Source organism: Buteo buteo, chromosome Z, assembly GCF_964188355.1.
Source record: "Buteo buteo chromosome Z, bButBut1.hap1.1, whole genome shotgun sequence".
Lineage (NCBI taxonomy): Eukaryota > Metazoa > Chordata > Aves > Accipitriformes > Accipitridae > Buteo > Buteo buteo.
In genome coordinates, this window is record NC_134204.1 from 47,385,659 (window position 1) to 47,403,118 (window position 17,460).

At 39.4% G+C, this 17,460-nt stretch overlaps 1 protein-coding gene and 1 long non-coding RNA gene across 3 annotated transcripts; one reads left to right on the forward strand and one right to left on the reverse strand.

Annotated features, from left to right (window-relative positions):
* Positions 1-2,407: 2,407 nt before the first annotated feature.
* Positions 2,408-12,655, reverse strand: LOC142026592 (protein FAM240B-like). Of its 2 annotated transcripts, none has more exons than XM_075019760.1 (3): positions 12,546-12,655; positions 5,644-5,788; positions 2,408-4,324 (listed from the first exon to the last, which is right to left on the reverse strand). In XM_075019760.1, exons 2-3 carry the CDS (start codon positions 5,781-5,783, stop codon positions 4,246-4,248), a joined length of 219 nt encoding a protein of 72 aa, XP_074875861.1. In that variant the 5' UTR covers positions 5,784-5,788; positions 12,546-12,655; the 3' UTR covers positions 2,408-4,245. The 2 variants fall into 2 exon arrangements, with proteins under 2 accessions (XP_074875861.1, XP_074875862.1); XM_075019761.1 differs by lacking the exon at positions 12,546-12,655 and adding an exon at positions 9,853-9,912.
* On the forward strand, positions 4,857-7,559 carry LOC142026593 (uncharacterized). Its single transcript, XR_012648870.1, has 3 exons — positions 4,857-5,149; positions 5,688-5,764; positions 7,472-7,559. It is a non-coding gene; the product is annotated as an uncharacterized LOC142026593 (long non-coding RNA).
* Positions 12,656-17,460: the final 4,805 nt, after the last annotated feature.

The following is a 17,460-nucleotide window of genomic DNA, read 5'->3' on the forward strand; positions in this document are numbered from 1 at the left end:
AACTTTTATGGTGAGAATCCAGTTACATGAGTAGTGATTGCCTTGACATGCGGTGTATTTTACCACAGCTATGGCACCTTTCATGGATTGTTTCAGGATGTTTTTATTTTTCAGACCTGTTTATTAGATGAAACTATCCTTGGATTTCAGCTCCAGGTGGAGCACTGGCTACTGTGTACATGGATCACATTATCCGTGTGGAGCAATTGGACCATGACTTTGTACCTGACCCAGGTACCATGGCATTTCCCTGACCTCTGGCTCTGGCCCACCTTTCCACTCCCCCTCCACTATTTCTGTCCTGTTTACACAGTGAGCTCTGAGGCTGGGATTCTCTCTCATATTGCTTGTGTATCATGGGACCAAAATCTCAGAGGTAGCCTGTAGGCTTTTCTATAGTGCAAAATAACTCATCTCTACTTAATGGTACACTAAAACCAGAATATGGTAAGGGAACTCAGTATTGTATGGTGAATTTATTTCAGTGCTGACAACTTCAAGCACCTCAGAACTGGCCAATAGATCACTCCCCCCTCCAGTGAATGTGGCCAGAAGCCCAAAGAGGCATAGGTGCACCTACATGAGGTGGCTGCGCAGTGGGGAACACATCACCTTTGAGTGTCATGCTGAAGACAAGTCTGCTGGGTGATCCTGTACTTGGCCACAGGACAGGCTTCACTGCAGAAACTCTGCTGTGATGGGGCTGGGGACCTTCAGCTGGGCATAGCTGAACCATCTCCCTGATTTGTCCTTACCATCTTGCCAGAAAGACATCTTGCTTTTGCCTGACTTGCTTTAGTTTTTCAAATTCAAAACCTGGCTGCAGTGGCTGAGTTATGCTTATTTGCTCCTTAATTAGAGAGCTCCAGACAGGAGCTCCTTGGTTAGGGAAGGACATTGGTTGGGAAGGACTACTGAGGAAAGAACTGTATTTAAGCTGTCTCAGTTCTGGCTAAATTGCTAAGAAGTCTGTTAAGTTACTGACAGAATCATTCTTCACAGCTGTCAGCCCTTATCCATATGCTAGAAGGATCATTAATACAGCTGAAATGGAGTATCTGTCACCCTTGTGCTAACACACAGTGTACTTCCCATAAATACTATTTAAAAGAACTTGGGTCCAGATTGTTCAGTGTTTGCTTCAAAAACTTCAAAAAGTTCTGTACCATGCATTTGTAATGAGAAAGCGACATGCATTTTCTTGCTACTCAGTGTCAGGATGAAGCAAAGGAATGGTAAAATAATGAAAGCTAGGAAAATAAGCAAGTATCTGCCACATTATAATTACAAAACTAATAAAATCAGATTGACATAACTCAAAATCTCTTGCTTTTACAGTCAAAAGCAATGTGAAAATATGGAAAGAAGAAAATCAAGAGAAATGAGCTATTTTATAAACATTTGAGTTATTAAGTTTAACCTGTTTGTCTGAATACTGCACTCCTCTGAAACTGCATATAGGTGAAAAATAGTCTGAAGAGCATCTAAGCATCCTTTCTAACCATAATAATTTTATAAAACCCAGCTGACTTTATCAGTTTTTAGCTGATGAGTTTTCCAGTCCTACAGTCAGGTTTCTTTACTCCTTTTTATAACATTATGGCTCATTTCTGAGTCTCACAGAAATCGCAGTTTACTTTTTTTTTTGCCTCCTTTTAATTTCTCTTAAGACCTTCAAGGTAAATTAAAGTTTTATATTTTTGTGTTTTCAAATTGCCGGAACCATTTTCATCTATGAGTCTGCTCCAGCTTCTGATTAAGATTGTTTCTTGACATTTGGATTTGAATTTTAATGTTATCACACTTCTTTATTTTTGCTGATTGACTCTAGATTATATTTATTTCTCTGGATATGTATTCTTTTTTCGGTGGTAATTTACAAAGCTCCTAGGTAGATTACCGCTGCAAAAGTGGTGGCGTTTGTAGCAAAACATGTTGCTAGCACTTAGATAAAAAAAGATTACATGGCCCAAAGTCCTGAATGTAATGCTGTGGAACCTAAGCCTGAAATAATTCATCTAGACACTAAAGGTGAAATTGCAAAGCTCAGAAGAAAAGTGGCTTAATTCTGGAAATATGTTTTCAGAACTCCCCTTTCCCTGGGCTGGAATAGATGCAGTCTGTAAAAAAATGGTTCTTTTTTATCATTTTGAAAAGATGATTTTGGGGTGTTGTATCTTGATAGGGACCTATTCCAAAGCGTTCTTAAGTGACATAACCATATAAGATGTACGGTGAAGGACTCAGATGGGAGTCACTTCCTGGCATGTCTTTTCCTGGCTTTCCATGGATTTTCCTCATTCTGACTTACTTTATGAGAAGAGAAGGAGGGTATCAACTAAATGAGATGCAAAGAAAGGCTTATTCCAGGGGTACCTCTTTCATTTTTAAAATATGCTAACTCTGATTCCTTCTGTTTTGCTCCTTGTGCAATTACTTACACAATGAATGAGGGTATGTAAAATGTTTCCCTTAGCTCAGTTCAAGCTCTAATTTCAGCCAAAAGGTATAAAAATCAATGCTCTTTCACAATGGAGTTCAGATAGAGCTTCAGTAAGCACAAGGCACAGACATAGGGTGGGAGAATTGGAGTATGTGAACTGGCATTTTCAAAGAAATCTAATTTTTTACTAAACTCCAATATTAAGTTGTGTGTCTACCTGGTGATTGTTTATTAAAACACAGCTATATTGTAAGTATACTGCTATCTTGCATATTCCCAGCTGATGTTACTTTAAAAATCGTTACTTTAAAAATTGCTCAAGAAAAAGACTCAACTGAAGAATATGAGTTTAGCAGCTTTTTTTCAGCTGTCAGGCAAACTCTGCTCTCAAGTTTGGTGACATACCTGCTGATGTCTTGATTTTTGAGTACCTGTTCCAAGGTCATCTTTTTTTCATGCTTTCGTAGATTTTTCAGGCCTCCCAAGCATTGTTTACATCTTTAAATTCCCATAATAGATTTGGTTTGATCTTGGAACACACAAAAGTGAATTTTGAGAATAAAGAGAGAAAAAATAGCATTTCAAATTTTTGTTTTGCTTTAAAAAGAAGAGATGTTCTAAATATTTTAAACCCCCAAACACTTCCACTGTTCTCTTCTCGCCCCACTGACAATTCAAATCTTCTTTACTCTGAAACAATATGAATTACCAGAGAAGTATTGAAATGGTCTTATAAAAAGGCACTAAAAGGTTAAGCAATCGAGGGAAGAGATTTTTAGCATGCTCAAAACAACCCATTTTACAGTACATTACCCCAAGCATTCTGGGGCAACAAGGCAGTCACCCTAAAAAGGAAGTGATTTTATTACACCAGCCTATTGAAATGCTTTGATACTGTTGGAGGAAATGCCACAGTTCCTAATGAAGCATTAGAAAGGGAACTAGAAACATTTTTGACTAATGGCAAATGTGGGAGAGGAAATCTACCATGTTACTGAAGGTACTGGTTGCTAGGGAATATATACTGGGTCTTAGAGGGAAAAAGTGTTAGGTGTGCTTGTCACTCATAATGACAGACATCTGTGAAAATGCATCAGCCTGCTCTGTGAAACAGAGTTATCAGTCCAGCTCTAGACAAGCCAGGTTGGGTACCAGAAGCAGCCTCAAAACTCCAAGTTTTTTGTCTTTGCTGATACAGTATCTCAAGTTAGGTAATGTGGGTTACAAATTAAGCAACTCTCGGTGTCTCACAGAGCCTATTTCTCAGGATACACATTAATAGCTTCACAAATTTTAATATGCCAGCTAGAACCTGTCACTGCCACCAGGTTTGGCTCCACTGGTGATCTAGGATGTGGTGACATTGTGCATGTTCCCTCTTCCTTAGTCTGAGCTGGGCTTTGCTGTGTTAAAAACAAACAAACAAAAACAACCAAAAAAAAAAAAATCTCAACTATTCATTAACAATTTTGAAAGAAAATAACTGAGGAAATGCTTTTGCTGAGCACTAGCTGTGTAACTCAACTCTTTTTCCAGGCATCTACAGCTCAGTGAACCATGAAGATTTTCCTCTGAAGACTTCCGAGTACTTCAATCTCTGTTTATCAAATGAAGGGATGGATGCATAATATTAAAAGCAGCAATAGACATTTCACATATGAAACTTCTAACAATGACAGGTAATTAATTATAGCTCATTTAAGGCACAAAGTAAAGTTGACTTAAGCTTTTGCATCACACCATCATGCTTTCCTACAAAACAATTTTCTTTTTCCTCAAAACATGTAATGAGTGTGGCATCTTCAGCTAGATGGGTCTTCAGGATGAGTCCTCAACATCTTTATCCGTTTTTCCAGCCTCTCCATCCATTCATTTCTGAGCCTAAGGACAGAAACATGGATCAGCTTGTCCCCGTATTTTTACAGGGAACAGATTTATACTGTTCATGTTTCCCACCAGTGCCATCCTTTGGTGCTTTTTCCCAGTTGTCATGCAAACTGTCCTGCCCCTTTAGAGTGCTTTGCTGAATGGCACTTCAGGACTAGCTGTTAAATCCTGACGAGGGCTCACCTGAGCTTTGTGGTTCATCTTCACCTCCAGTATGCCCCCTCTTAAGTGCCTCTGTCTGCCGGAGTGACTTCTCATCTCCACTGGAGATTGCCTGCTGCCACCTGCTGGGTAGCATCATCCAACGTGTGCCCAGTCCCCCTCCTCCCCAGAAGTGCATTTACAAAAGTCCTGCATAGAGGTTTCTGAGCGGTATTTGGCTTGGAAACACTGTGCATGTTGAAACTTCTGTTAGACCCATAGCGGAGAGCTTTAGGTGATAGGTGGCACTTTGTTTTCTTTTTGGTAGTATCTATGTACCACAGAAAGACTGCCTCAAATAGAAAAGACAGGAATTTCACAGCTGAAGAGTTGAGATGTTGAAATTAGGTTAGTTACAAATGGATAAAACATGCTAGAGACTGATTCCAGTGTTCCTTCATCAGGTTTATTAATGCAAGTCCATCCTTGCTCATATTTTTTCAAGCTTCAATCCAAAGAGAGGTATGAGGGAGATTTTGGAAAAAATGCTTTCTCATTGAATGGTCTCAAGCCAAAATAGCCATCTTTGCATGTGCCTTCAACTTATGGAGAATTCATGTGAAGTAAAACTGTACTGATGTTGCCACAGACTCGTCTTTCTCATTGTGGCTGATTAAGGTAAATATGACTGATTGAGGTAAATATGGCTATGGATGACAGTTGCCTTGGTCAGTTAGTACACTTGGACCGTCTGCTTTATTACCAATTTACCTTATGCAAATTAAGCGATCTTAATTAATTCAAACTATATTCTTGTGAAAACAAGGCCACAGAGAAAGAAGGTGTGCCAGGTACACTTCTGTGCTAGCTCTGGTGTGAACATATGCCTTGATGTTCAAGACAAGCCTGCACTGCCAGATGTTGTCCTGATAACATCAGAAAGTTCCACACTTTGGACTAATTTATGGAACAAGAGTGAATTATTCTCTTATCCTGTGAAGCCATAACTTAGACACCTTAACATGCCAATTTGGGAAGCTTTATTATTTTCTAAAAAATGTAAGAAAAATATTTTCAGCTTTCATTGCATGACTTAAATATAGGTATCACTTTTCTTTAAAAAAGAAGTACAACACAAACTCAAATAATCTTTCTGGATGCAAACTACCCACTTTGTCAGAGCACTTCTTCGTTGACGTTCTTTTTCATTTTGCAGATACCGAGTTTGTTGTTCAATAGCCTTTTCCCAGAAGTTCCTCAGGTTGCTAGTTTCGCATCCCCGCACTTCATGACGTATGTACTGGCTATTCATTTTCTCTAAAGGAGAAATTTGAAACAACCATATGACAAGTTATTACTTCCTCATCTGTTTTCATGGCTAAACACACTCTCGCTGTTTTGGATTTTCACAGCGTTAGGGTCACACAGTCTTTTTTTTTTTTTTTTTTTGGTAGGATCAGGATAACAGTGTGCATGACTCACTATTTAAAGTTTTAGTTCCTAGCTCTGACACTTGAAGATAAGCTGTTTGCAATGATTTGAATTTTTACTTGTTCACCTCAAATATCTCTCACCTCCATCTGCCTGTGACCTTTAAGCTCACAATGCAGGACAGTTCTATTTCATTCTCTAGCTTAATGATTAAGATATCTTTTATGGTACTCATAAATGGAAAGGAAATATGAAAATTGCCAGATCTAGTGGGTATTTTTCTCACTGTTTTCTTGTCTATAAAATGATAAAGTGACCATTGTAGATTAAAATTAACAATGAAGAAAAAATAGCTCTAGTGATTTGCTGTTAATCATTATAACATTTATCTTAGCTTTGTTTGGGAATGGAGAAAATTTATATGTATAAAAGTATGTACATAATTTTATAAGATGCTGACTTGCAAAAGCCACCTTGCTTATTAAAAATATCTCCCTCTTCTGCAATGTTCAAAACAGAGCAAATTCATTGAATGAATTTATATATCTCTGCCCATTCTGTACTTCCGCCTTCATTTAATGTCATCTTAAAAATAAATTTTGGAGTCAATCTTATCCTAGGAAAAGAATATCTGTCTCAGGATGACTCTTCGTGGGCTAACAGTCAAGCCCCTGTATCTCACATTACAGCCAGAAAATCATATAATTACTTTCAAAACTTCATTAAATATGGAATGAGTATATCCATGCTGCCTTCCAAATTGCTGTGTGGTTTTGCATGAACATGCCATTATGGTGTTTTCCAGAACATTTAATTTTTTTAACAAGTATTTAGGGCTCTCTCATGCGTTATTTGAATTCATGGCAATTATTTGTAATTTATTTTAATCAGAGCCATAGAAAGCTAGTAAACAAGCCCCTCAAGGCTAGCTTGGAAAAGCTTGAAGAAACTGCTGCCATTCCCCTGCCAGGCACTGTAAGAAAAGCAAAATTGGGAACTGGTAATCTTTACATAATTTCATTTGGAGATTTGGCTGTTTTGTGAAAAACTGTGAGACACATTAAAAAGACTCAATGAGCAGAGAACAAAAGTAGCCCTTTTGAAGAGGTCCCTTTTCTGTTGGGATTTCCCTGTGAGTCTCCTGTGGTTCCCTGTAAAACCTCCATGTATCAACTCATGGCCTCCAAACGATAGCAGCACAGTATTTGACCCTGACTATTGCAGAAGAAATTTACTTCGCATTTTTTCAGGTTCTGAGCAAATTATAGCTGGATGTGTATATGTTGGCATCAGTCTGTAATGTGAATTGCAAGTACAGCTGCACACCTCCAGCTGTGCTAGGGGATAACCAATTCCAGGTCAAAAAGTTCTCTTAATACAAGTATGTGTTTTCGTAAAATATAGGTAGCCTATAAATATCCACATATATATCAATGCCAACTCAAATCTCTCTTCCCAGGTAGCAGTTACTACCCCTCTTAACTTTTTGTGTACCAGGAGTAATCTAGAAATGTATGAAAAGATATGGTAACAGCCATCTGGATCAGACTAATGAACTTTCTACTCCAGGAAAAAATCTCTGAGAATAACAACGTTTCTGAAGAGCAGCAAGCAAAATTCCCAGATATCCCTGAGGCTCCAATATAAACTGCCAGCAAATAATGTCTCCTCGTTTCTTTAATCAGAAGTGATCCCAAAGCATAATAACTTAATCCTTCTGAATGATTATGAATTCCTGTTTACTATACTGTGAATGTGTATTTTCTGTATATATGAGCGTGAATATCTCTTTTAAATAAGGTAAACTTGTGGAACTCCTTGCCACAAGGTATAACTGAGCCCAAGTGTATGCTTTCACAATACACACATCTTTTACTGGTTTTAAATGCTCTGCCTCCCGAGTTGATTGCATATATTCTTGGTGCTGGCTTGAATGTATTTTATAGATGTGTCTCTCCAACACCCCTCCCCACAGCAAAAAATCCCAAGGAAAATTTTTAAACCCACTAAAAGAGAAGTTCAGAATTAGTTTTCATTGTTGTTCACCTTACACCTGATGCTGGCCATATTTAGAACAATGTTAGAACCCTGTTGAGACTACAAAGTGTGTAGAGTACTACACATTACAGGTTTGGGTGTTGGTTTTTTGGGGGCGGTGAGGGCAGGAATTAGTGCTTTTCTCTGTCTATTATCTGAGAATTTTTCTTTGTGTGTGCTTGCTCAGGCCCACTTAGAGCATTGCCCAAGCCTGTCCTTTCCTAACCTTTTACTTTGTGTTAACATATGGATATCTTGATGTTGAGTTTTCTCTTACTCAGTCCTTTATACTCCTCCTTCTTTTCTCCCCCCCCCCCCAATAATGGAGGACACTCAAATATGTATCAAAGCAACTGAAAAAATTTCTGCATCACTATTTTACTGATCCTTGTACATCCTTGATAAACACCAGTGTGTCAGTGGTCGAGCATTTGCTTCCCTGAACTGTAGAATCATCCTACCCTAAACTACCTTTTACTTCAAACCCTCTGTTTTAGCCTATTCACATGGTGATTGTAGGAACTGCACAATAACTCTGCTAAAATAGAACCCACCTGGTTTTCTTTGCCTACATGCATCATGTGCATAGATGTTTGAATTCACCTCTGTCCTGCCATCCATTTCAAAACTGTTGCCATAAACTTTCAGGGTTGTGTGGGCAATCAGGGGTATCAAACCTAGTGTATCAGTATTTCATTTGCCCAAAGATAAAATTTCTGTGCTAAAATCTTCTCAGTGATGGAAACTCTTTGTTTTCCCCTCCTGCTTCAGCTTTTTTCAGAGGACAGCCTGTATTGTGGCTTTGCAGCAGGGTACAGTTTATTTTCACGCTTTAGAACCTCGAAGTAAGTCATTAGCAAAAGGGATCTCATTTAATAGGGAAGGAGAAGAATGGAAAAGACTTCAAGGAAACAGCCTCCAAAGCAGCCTGAACAAATAATTTCTGTGTATGATAGAACAGGTGGCCAGAAAGGTACTGTTAAAGCATATAGGCAGTTGTAATAGCACTTTTATAGATCTTGCAGTTAGGTCTGACTTAAACTACCCTGCAACAGCTAGGACTAAATGAAGCTTTATTTAAGCCTGTAGTGACAATCCTTCAAGAAGACAATAACGAGAGCCTCTTTCTGGTAATCATCTTTGACAGAGCCCTGGTTGCAAGCTGGTGAAAAAACGTAGCTGCTCTCAAATGAAAGGAATAGCTGGCTAAACTCTAGGAAGGCTTTATCCTACACAAGATGAAGATGATTGTTTATTTTTAGATTTAATAGTTTCAGAGCAGGTTGATATTATTTAGACTCAATTTGCTAAAGGAGATCTTACAAAGGTAGGGAAGTTGTGACACTGGCACTGTTACCCGGAACTGAAAAATTATGTTGGAAAACCAAAAGAGGTATGTAAGATCAATTCGATGTGACATCTTGACTTTTCTCTAAGTAAAAAATCAATAGTTTGAGGCTGGAACTCACTGGTTCTATAAAAAACCATTACCACAAGAGAGAGAATTGGAAGTCCCAAGTTTCTGAGCTAGAAAATGGTATGTAAAGAAACGTGTGTGTTTTTTTCCTGTAGCAGAACACAAATTGTTATTTTAAATGGTTTTTAAAATTTGCAAAGCATCTACATGAGTCAGGCAAGCTATTTTTTCCCCTTCTTGTTCTTCTTGTGTAGCACAATCAGTCAGAGTTTTCAGGGTGTTATGCATCTTCCTAGAAATAATACAATATTTTATTCTACCTTTTCATGGACCTTGCTTGGTGACTGTGTTATATATATGCATTGGATTAACAAAAAAATTGCATGATGTATAGGAGAGTAGACTATCTATGCTAATGCTGATGTTTCACTTTAAACCAATAAGAAATCTGCTCTGATTTTAGAAAATGGGACTAGTAATTGCAGCCATGATTTACCTCTTTTTCCTTGGATCTTGGATACGTCATTTATCTTCTACTTCTGCAGTTGGCAGCAAATCTCAAAGGGCTGATTGAGGTTTGCTTCGAGATCCTGTCTGGGGAAGTATACCAGTTTCAAGTCTAACTTAGGTCTTCAGACCCTGGGCAAAACTTGGGGCAGAAGAAAGCACTTTAGTTTAATCGCCTGTACCCTTCTGTTTGTGTGGCAGGTCACATAGTGCAGTCTATCTCATGAGTGGCCTGAGCCTCTGTGCTGCTCGTGAGTGACATGGGGTGAAGTTTCTCACAGCTCTTTCTGACTGCCTCACTGGTGCCCAGTTACAGAGCTGCACCTCTTGGAGCTGACCTGGAGCACCAGCCTGGGGATGGGGGAAGGCTGGAATGGTCTTCTGGTGCACTCAGGTCCCTAACACTGTGCTGGTCTCTTTATAAGGTTCACTGGTGTATCTTACCAGCAAAGATGCGTAGCTTTGCATGTATACTGTACTGTTCTCTTTCCATTTGCACTTGCGCATTACAGAATATCAATTTATGCTTTTCTTTTGTAAACAGTGTTGTCTGGATTTTGCAATGAAGTAAGGGAATTCTAGACAAGTGATTTATTCTGCTAACAGTATTTCCTAGTTTGGCAGAATTTAAAGTACATGCTCTTACCAGGATTTGTGCTCTGTCATGAGGTCATTCTCTGGGTATAAACTACAATCAAATTAATTGGACTTTTCCACACAGTGGGAATTTTCTGGGTATGAAAATGACAACCATACTGACATATGACTGAGTAATACTAGTAGGAGTTACCTGTGTGCAAGAGTTACAGGTGTGCATCTAGCAAATCAATTCTAACATGCAAGTTAAGCAATTTTAACACGCAAGTTAAAATGTTTGCACTCAGGCACCGTGCAACAGTCTCACTGTTCAACCATTCTCCTTGTTCCTAATTCCCAAAGTCCATTATAACTTTTCTGTGAAAAGCTGATGGCTCTGAGTCTATTTTTCTGATCTGGAAAATAGCTATTCTTGAAATGCTTGAACTGTTACAAAATTTGGACCTTTTCTCATATGATACCTTTATGACAAAGAAACATATTAAGGCAAGACTCGTGTCAGCTATATGGTTTTTGCATCTCATACTGCTACAGTGGCAGTACCAATGCCTTTGAACACCACACACTGTGTTTTCTTCTGTCCTACTCATCTGTTCGCCCGCAGTTCTCTTTATCTGCTTTCACTCTTCCCTGGATACCAGGCACCTGAATGATTGAGTTATTGAACTAGAGGGAACAGATTCTCTGCCTTGCCTTTCTGTACAAGAGGGCTCAGCAGTCCTCCAGCTGATGGTTAAAATTCTTAAAACCTTTTGGGCAAAACACTTGAGGAATCAACAGTTTCATTTCCTTCCAGGTCATCGGTTCATTTACTGTCCTAGATCTGCTCCTGTGCCTATTTATTTATTTAGCAACTTGCTCTCTTCCACTCTGTGGTTCTCACTGACTCTTCTCCCTCAGCCCACAGCCAAGGGCTTCCACGAGAGGTCCCTTTGCTTTTTCCTTCTCTGCCTTCGTGTCTGTTGAGCTTCTCTTCCTGCCCTCTTCACCTCCTATGCCAGCCTGCCAGCCTAACCTGCCTGACTCACACCTCCGCTTTCAGACATCTTTCAGGCTGATTTCCCCAGGTCTGTTGTTCCTTCTGGCAAATCACCTTCCATGTCTTGCTGGAGCTGCATTTCTCCTGCTGATCTCACCAAACTTTCCCTGGACCATCTTGTCAGTGCCCCTCTGCTCCCCAGCTTCTCCCACTCCCTGCACCTGGCTCTCTGTAGCGACTGCCTGCGTTCCCACACATCCTGCCACTGGCACATAAAACACAGGACTGTGGTGGCAGTCACACAGAAAGAAGCAAGCATCAAGTGAACAGGTGTTCATAAGCATCGTGCCATACAGAATGTCCAAATGCCTTTCTTGAGCTTGCCATAGATTTGTCCAACTCTTACTGGCTTTTAATTTTCAACATCTAAGGCATATTGAAAGAAGATGTAATTTGCTTGCATGATCAAATATTGCTTCTGATCACTTGATTTTCCCCACTGCCAGATATATTTGAAGCCTGATCCTCTGAACTGCTGAATTCCTAAGATCAAGTATATAGCATAAATTAATATTTATTAGTCAAGGATCTTAAACATGTTTTGATTTGCTGTTTGATTTTTGAGTACAGGATGACTTGATGGTCCAGGGTCAAAGAATATAAATCCTGCACAGGGCTCATGTTCTTCATTAGATCATCCAGTTCTGACAAAACATGCAAGAGAAAATGATCCCGATTCATGGGAAGGTGTCTAACATTAAATTAAAAAGCCACTCGGCAGCAGATCGCTGTTAAAAAATCTTTGCGAGAGGAGTGTGTGTGTAACCTTGGCTACCGTTTAGCCCATCAGTTGAGAATGTACAGCCACATCTCCTGGTGTTTTATCCAGGGTTGTGGCATGGAAATTGCCCATAAATATTTTTTCTGTATCAATGCCACTCAGCTTCCTTAGAATGCTGCTAAAGTGGGCACCCTTCCCTGGCATTTTCCTCACACTCTCATCTTTCCTAGAATATACTTTTATGAGAATTAAAGTTAGAGAACAAACACATTTCTTTTTGACATTATTACGAAAAGCTCACTACAAAACCCAAACACTTACTTACCTTTGGAGTTGGACTCTCCCTGCAAATAAATCCTCTCTGTGACACAAACAAATGAGGAATATTACCACTGCAGCCCTGGCTTCTCCAGTGTCACAGGGCAGTAATGAAATGCATCCCTCGGTACTTTTTATTTGAAGTGGGGGTAACATAAATCCTTCATCATATCAAGGCTATTTTGAACAGAACCATCAGCGAGATAAGATCATTTAATGAACTTTGCAGCCCCCTGCCTGAGATGACCATGAAACACAGACCCCCTTGAGAGCGTGCATCCCTCCCACACTGGCAGATACCTCAGAGAGCATGACTTGGCAAAGTGCTGAGAATTTTCTTTAAAATGCATGCTAGTATTATCCATTTTAATATTCCTCCTGTGAAGCTTGAAAAATTCCACACTACTATCTTAGCTGTAATGGAGGCTGAAATGGTGTGACAAATCACACTTGGTTTTGCATTACAGGGTGACTTACAGAAGTATGCAGTACTTTGGAGCTGTTAATCTAAGGATGTGTGCTTGATTATGACCTATCACACAATCTGTTCTCTTCAAGGCAATCGTCATAGGAATCTGTCTGTTTGGTTAACATTAGCTGACAAAATGCATTAAACCAGCACTAGTTTTACCATTTGGAGTTGTTATAACTCTATTACAGATGAGCACTTATATCATTACATTTCATTTTCTGAGGAAAATATTTTGTAGGTTTGGTTGATGACAGATGCATGTGCTGATCTCAGTTTTCATTAAATCTGTCTACATTGCTAATATACCATATGTGACTGCTGGCTTAAGTAGTATTTATACCACTGCTGATTATTTTAACCTTCCTTTGTTGTAATTTTTCAGACCACAAGTAGCAAAAGCAGCAGCCATTAAATGGATGCTTTCTGTAGTTCATATGTACTTTTTTTTTTCTGCAGTCAGCTTTACAGCAGCAAATCTTGAGCAAAACCTACCAGCTGCAGCCTTCTCTGTAAAGCAAAATTTAAATTCTTTCCAAATAATGGTCAGTTTATTAAGATACTAACTTTCTTCAATGTGTTGTTCCACCTCATATCATATGAAACCATAGAAATCAACTCTTCCCTCTACACAAATGATAATAACAAAGGTAATGTTTCAGAGCTTTTCATTCTAGATACATGCATGGCATTGAAAAAACCCGTATCATAGGTAAAGTTGATTGCTCTATTTTTGGAAAACCAGATCATTGCTCTATTTTGGAAAATCAGATCAAACTCTGGCTGGCTTTGGAAATCGCAAGCAAATACAATCTGCTGGGTAAATATTCAAATAATACAGTATTATCAAGACAGGTTGGTGCCCAGGCTTGATACAGCAGTGGTGCTAACCCTATAATGCTGCAGAACAGCATAACTGCTTCCTTGCCATTTGACTCAGAGCTTGAGTAATTTCCCCTTCTCCCTAAACACAGCTGGCTGAATTTACAATAAATCAGTTTTGGGTTTTTTTTAATGTTATAATGTAGGCAATACCTTCTTTAAACATTTGCAAACATCTAGTTTCAGGAGGGGACTTCAATGTTCAGGCTTCATCAGACCAGAACATGTATTTCTGGTCTGATATGCTCTAGATGCATTGACATTTCTGCATTTGTGCAGATTAGATGCCCTGTGTAAAGCATAGCCAAAATGTGATAGACATTGCATGCACTCTGGTCATCTGCAGTAGATTAGATACATCTTGCATGATACACACTGACTGTATTTACAATGAGCAATTCATCTATGCATTCATAGTAGCCTCTTATGCAAGATCAATGGATATGCAGCATCCCGGAATCCTGGACAGAAGCAGTACCCTTCTAGGCTACCCGTAGCTGAAGAAAGAGTCATGTGACAGGTGATTGGAAACACATAGTTCTCTCTCAAAAGCAGCGCAGCTGTCAAGTAAGCTTGTATGTAATGAAAATTATTTAGGTTATTTGTACACCTCAGCCTTTTTTTACTTCATAAGCAAAGTTCAGAACTGCTTACCATAACCTGCTTGAATGACAGCATTCATCTATAGTTTGCAAAAATTCTTGTAAACACTTGCTTAATGTCATTGGATGGGATCACAGAAGAATCTGTAAAATGACTGACAAAGTGCAAACCTTTGGAGGGCCTGAGGTGTTACTTATCTGCAGCAATCAAATTCTGCCTTGGTGTTACAACTGTGTGCTGTGGTTCTTGTGAGGAAGAGTTGGAAATGAAAGTAGCATTCAGCTCTTGCACTTACACAAGTAATGCTGGTACGTTTTGTCGATATTTTGTCAGTCTGCCCCCTTCACTCTGTGTGTGTCCTTAGACCTGATGCTAAAAAGGAGGAAGCGAAAGGAGAAGATTTTATACAAAATCTACAAGAACTTGCTAATTAAGTAAACATCTCACGCCTCTTTTCTCTTTGATGCTAGAGAAACTAAAATCCAGAGAGGTAAGTTTTTAAAGCAGATATTGCATCACATTGTTGCCATGGCTTTCTTCTGTATTCATCATGCATCTGGTATTCACATCCTTCTCATTCTTGATTGATGCTATGGCACTCAGCAAATTGTGAGGAGGGATTTCTATCACTACTGGACCTTGTCCTCACTGGTCCAGGAGCAGCACAGGTCACAGCAGTTTTAGCAGCACTCTCCAAGCTTCACAAGTTCCAGAATGAAGCAGATGACTCAGATGGTACGTAAGGGCCTGATCAGTTTAGGTGTCTAGATTCCCATGCAAGTGAGTTGTTAACTGGTTTTGATGCTTCTGTAAATATTTACAGTGTGAGGTTTTTAAAATCTGCCTTTGATAATCATCAGACTGGGTCTTTTCATGGGCCTAGTACTCCAGAATGAGACAGCAGGCAGGAAGTTCCTCAGTGGACTGTCCTGCAGCTGATGCAGTGCGTCTGTGTGGAGGGCCAGTGTTTCTCTGCTTTCCTGCTGCACACGCATTGATTTGAACCCTGCTATGCTGTGTTGGCACCTCTGAAAGTGCATCTGGAGAAGACAAGTCTGCTTAGTAGTTTCTAGCCCTGCCTGCTGGATATGACACTGAGTGTTGGATTAAAGTATATGGGAAAAATTGTGACTGGACAACTGAACGGGTCAATTAATTTCACTGAGTTTTTCAAAACCACTCTTCCTCTATTGTGCTGAGCCTTGGATTGGGCAGTGAGAAAGCAACAGGGAATTCTTTAAATAACAGAAAAAACCCAGGGTTAAGTAGGAACTGGAATTCCACTTTACGCACAAGAATAACTTTTACCTACTAGATTTTTCCTCTGAGTGCATTCTGGATGATGCATACATCACATCATCCATGCCTATGACACACAATTGTTTTCTTTGTAATACCTCTTATAGGACAATCTCAAGGTCAGTAAAGCAGCAGATTGAAGAGCTGACATGTTTTATTAGCTGAATGAAACGTCTTATTGACACCACTTACATGACATCTGAAACATTTATAGAGGTCGTTTAGTGTTTATTGCAATCGTGGTATTGCCTTTGTGACATAGACCAGAAAAATTAGATATGTGAGCTCCACTAGTACCTTTTGGTAATTCTCTTGTTAGTTGCCTGCCTGCAGCTTTTTTTGTGATTCTATTTTTCCAGGAATGTAAAGTTTTCAAGCAGTTTAAATTGCATCAAGCTGACATTTACCCAGTGGAGCTGCTAGATACACAGATGCATTCCCATCGAAGTGTAATTAGCATGGCTCCTTACGCTGCAGGGGGGAATTCTGCTACAAATGAAAAGGCTGCTGGTGTCACCTGCTCTCTCTCAACATTTCCCTGTGTTTGAAACTACCTTCATGTCCACATCAAATGAACTTCTATAAGCACCTATCCAGAAAGGCTTCTATGATGATGTGTGGAATTTGCCTGCAAATTTGGCCTGGATGTTTTTCCATCTTACTATGGCACTGGAGGCGGGAACTCAATTGCTCTAGACAACCTCAGACATCAGTTTAATGAGTGTAGGAAAGAGGTTTTTGATCCTCTGTTAAAATCAGCCTGTGCAGAACCTGCTCCAGTTCACATGCTATTTGAGCTGGGGTTGCAGCTGTTCTACCCCCATACAAACCATGGAAAAAGAACTGTATCTCAGTGGGGTGATACAGTCTTTTGTGTCTTTTTATAGCATTATACTTCCTATATAGCCAAATTTCAGGTCCTTCAGTTAGATAAAGTTAAATGGGGTTAACTGGAGCTTTGGAGACTTCAAACTTCCTGCTAGAAAGTTAATGAAGGTCCACAGAGACTTTGCTATTGATATTAATTTCCATGGGATGATGTCAGATACTTCGGTGATAGAGAAGTAGAGAGTTAAGGCAGCATATTAATTTCATTAATTTCATTTTATCTTCTTTTAATATTTACGAGAACTTAAAGTGTCTGACTCTTCTGCACCTGTGACAGAGTCAAATACTACTTCACTCTTTTCTTTATGGAAGCTCAAGTCTTTCCCAAGATCATCTTTGGATGAGTTTGAACAATTTTACTTGGGAAGAAGGTAAGGTAAGAAGAAGGATGATTAAGGCCTCTGTACATCCCTATTTGCTTTTAACAGTAAAATTCATGGTTGTGACAAAATCTGTGGTTTGAGTCCCTATGTAAATACCTCAGGGGTGGTGTAGATGCACTCCTGCTGTAGCCCAGCTGAACCCCAGTTTTAACTCAACTACAACTCAACTTAGTACCGAGAATAGACATACTTAGATGTACTCACTTTCCTTCTACCTGTGTATCAGAGGCAAGGGATGTGGCTGTGTTACATCTCAGAGCACCTCTGTGCTGCCCTACAGTGCTTTACTATGGCCAATTAACTGAACTGAGAAGCAGACTGTTTTGCTGCTTCTTGGCTCCTGTTAATATTTTATCAGTTAGCATTAAAAACACAGCTCAGACTTTATTTTGGCTGGC

Excerpts from the sequence above, each read along its gene's own strand:
- LOC142026592 (XM_075019760.1), bottom strand. The coding sequence starts at position 5,783 with ATGAATAGCCAGTACATACGTCATGAAGTGCGGGGATGCGAAACTAGC. Across the intron at positions 4,325-5,643 it reads CGAAGAAGTGCTCTGACAAA|GCTCAGAAATGAATGGATGG; the intron begins GTGGGTAGTTTG and ends TTCTGTCCTTAG.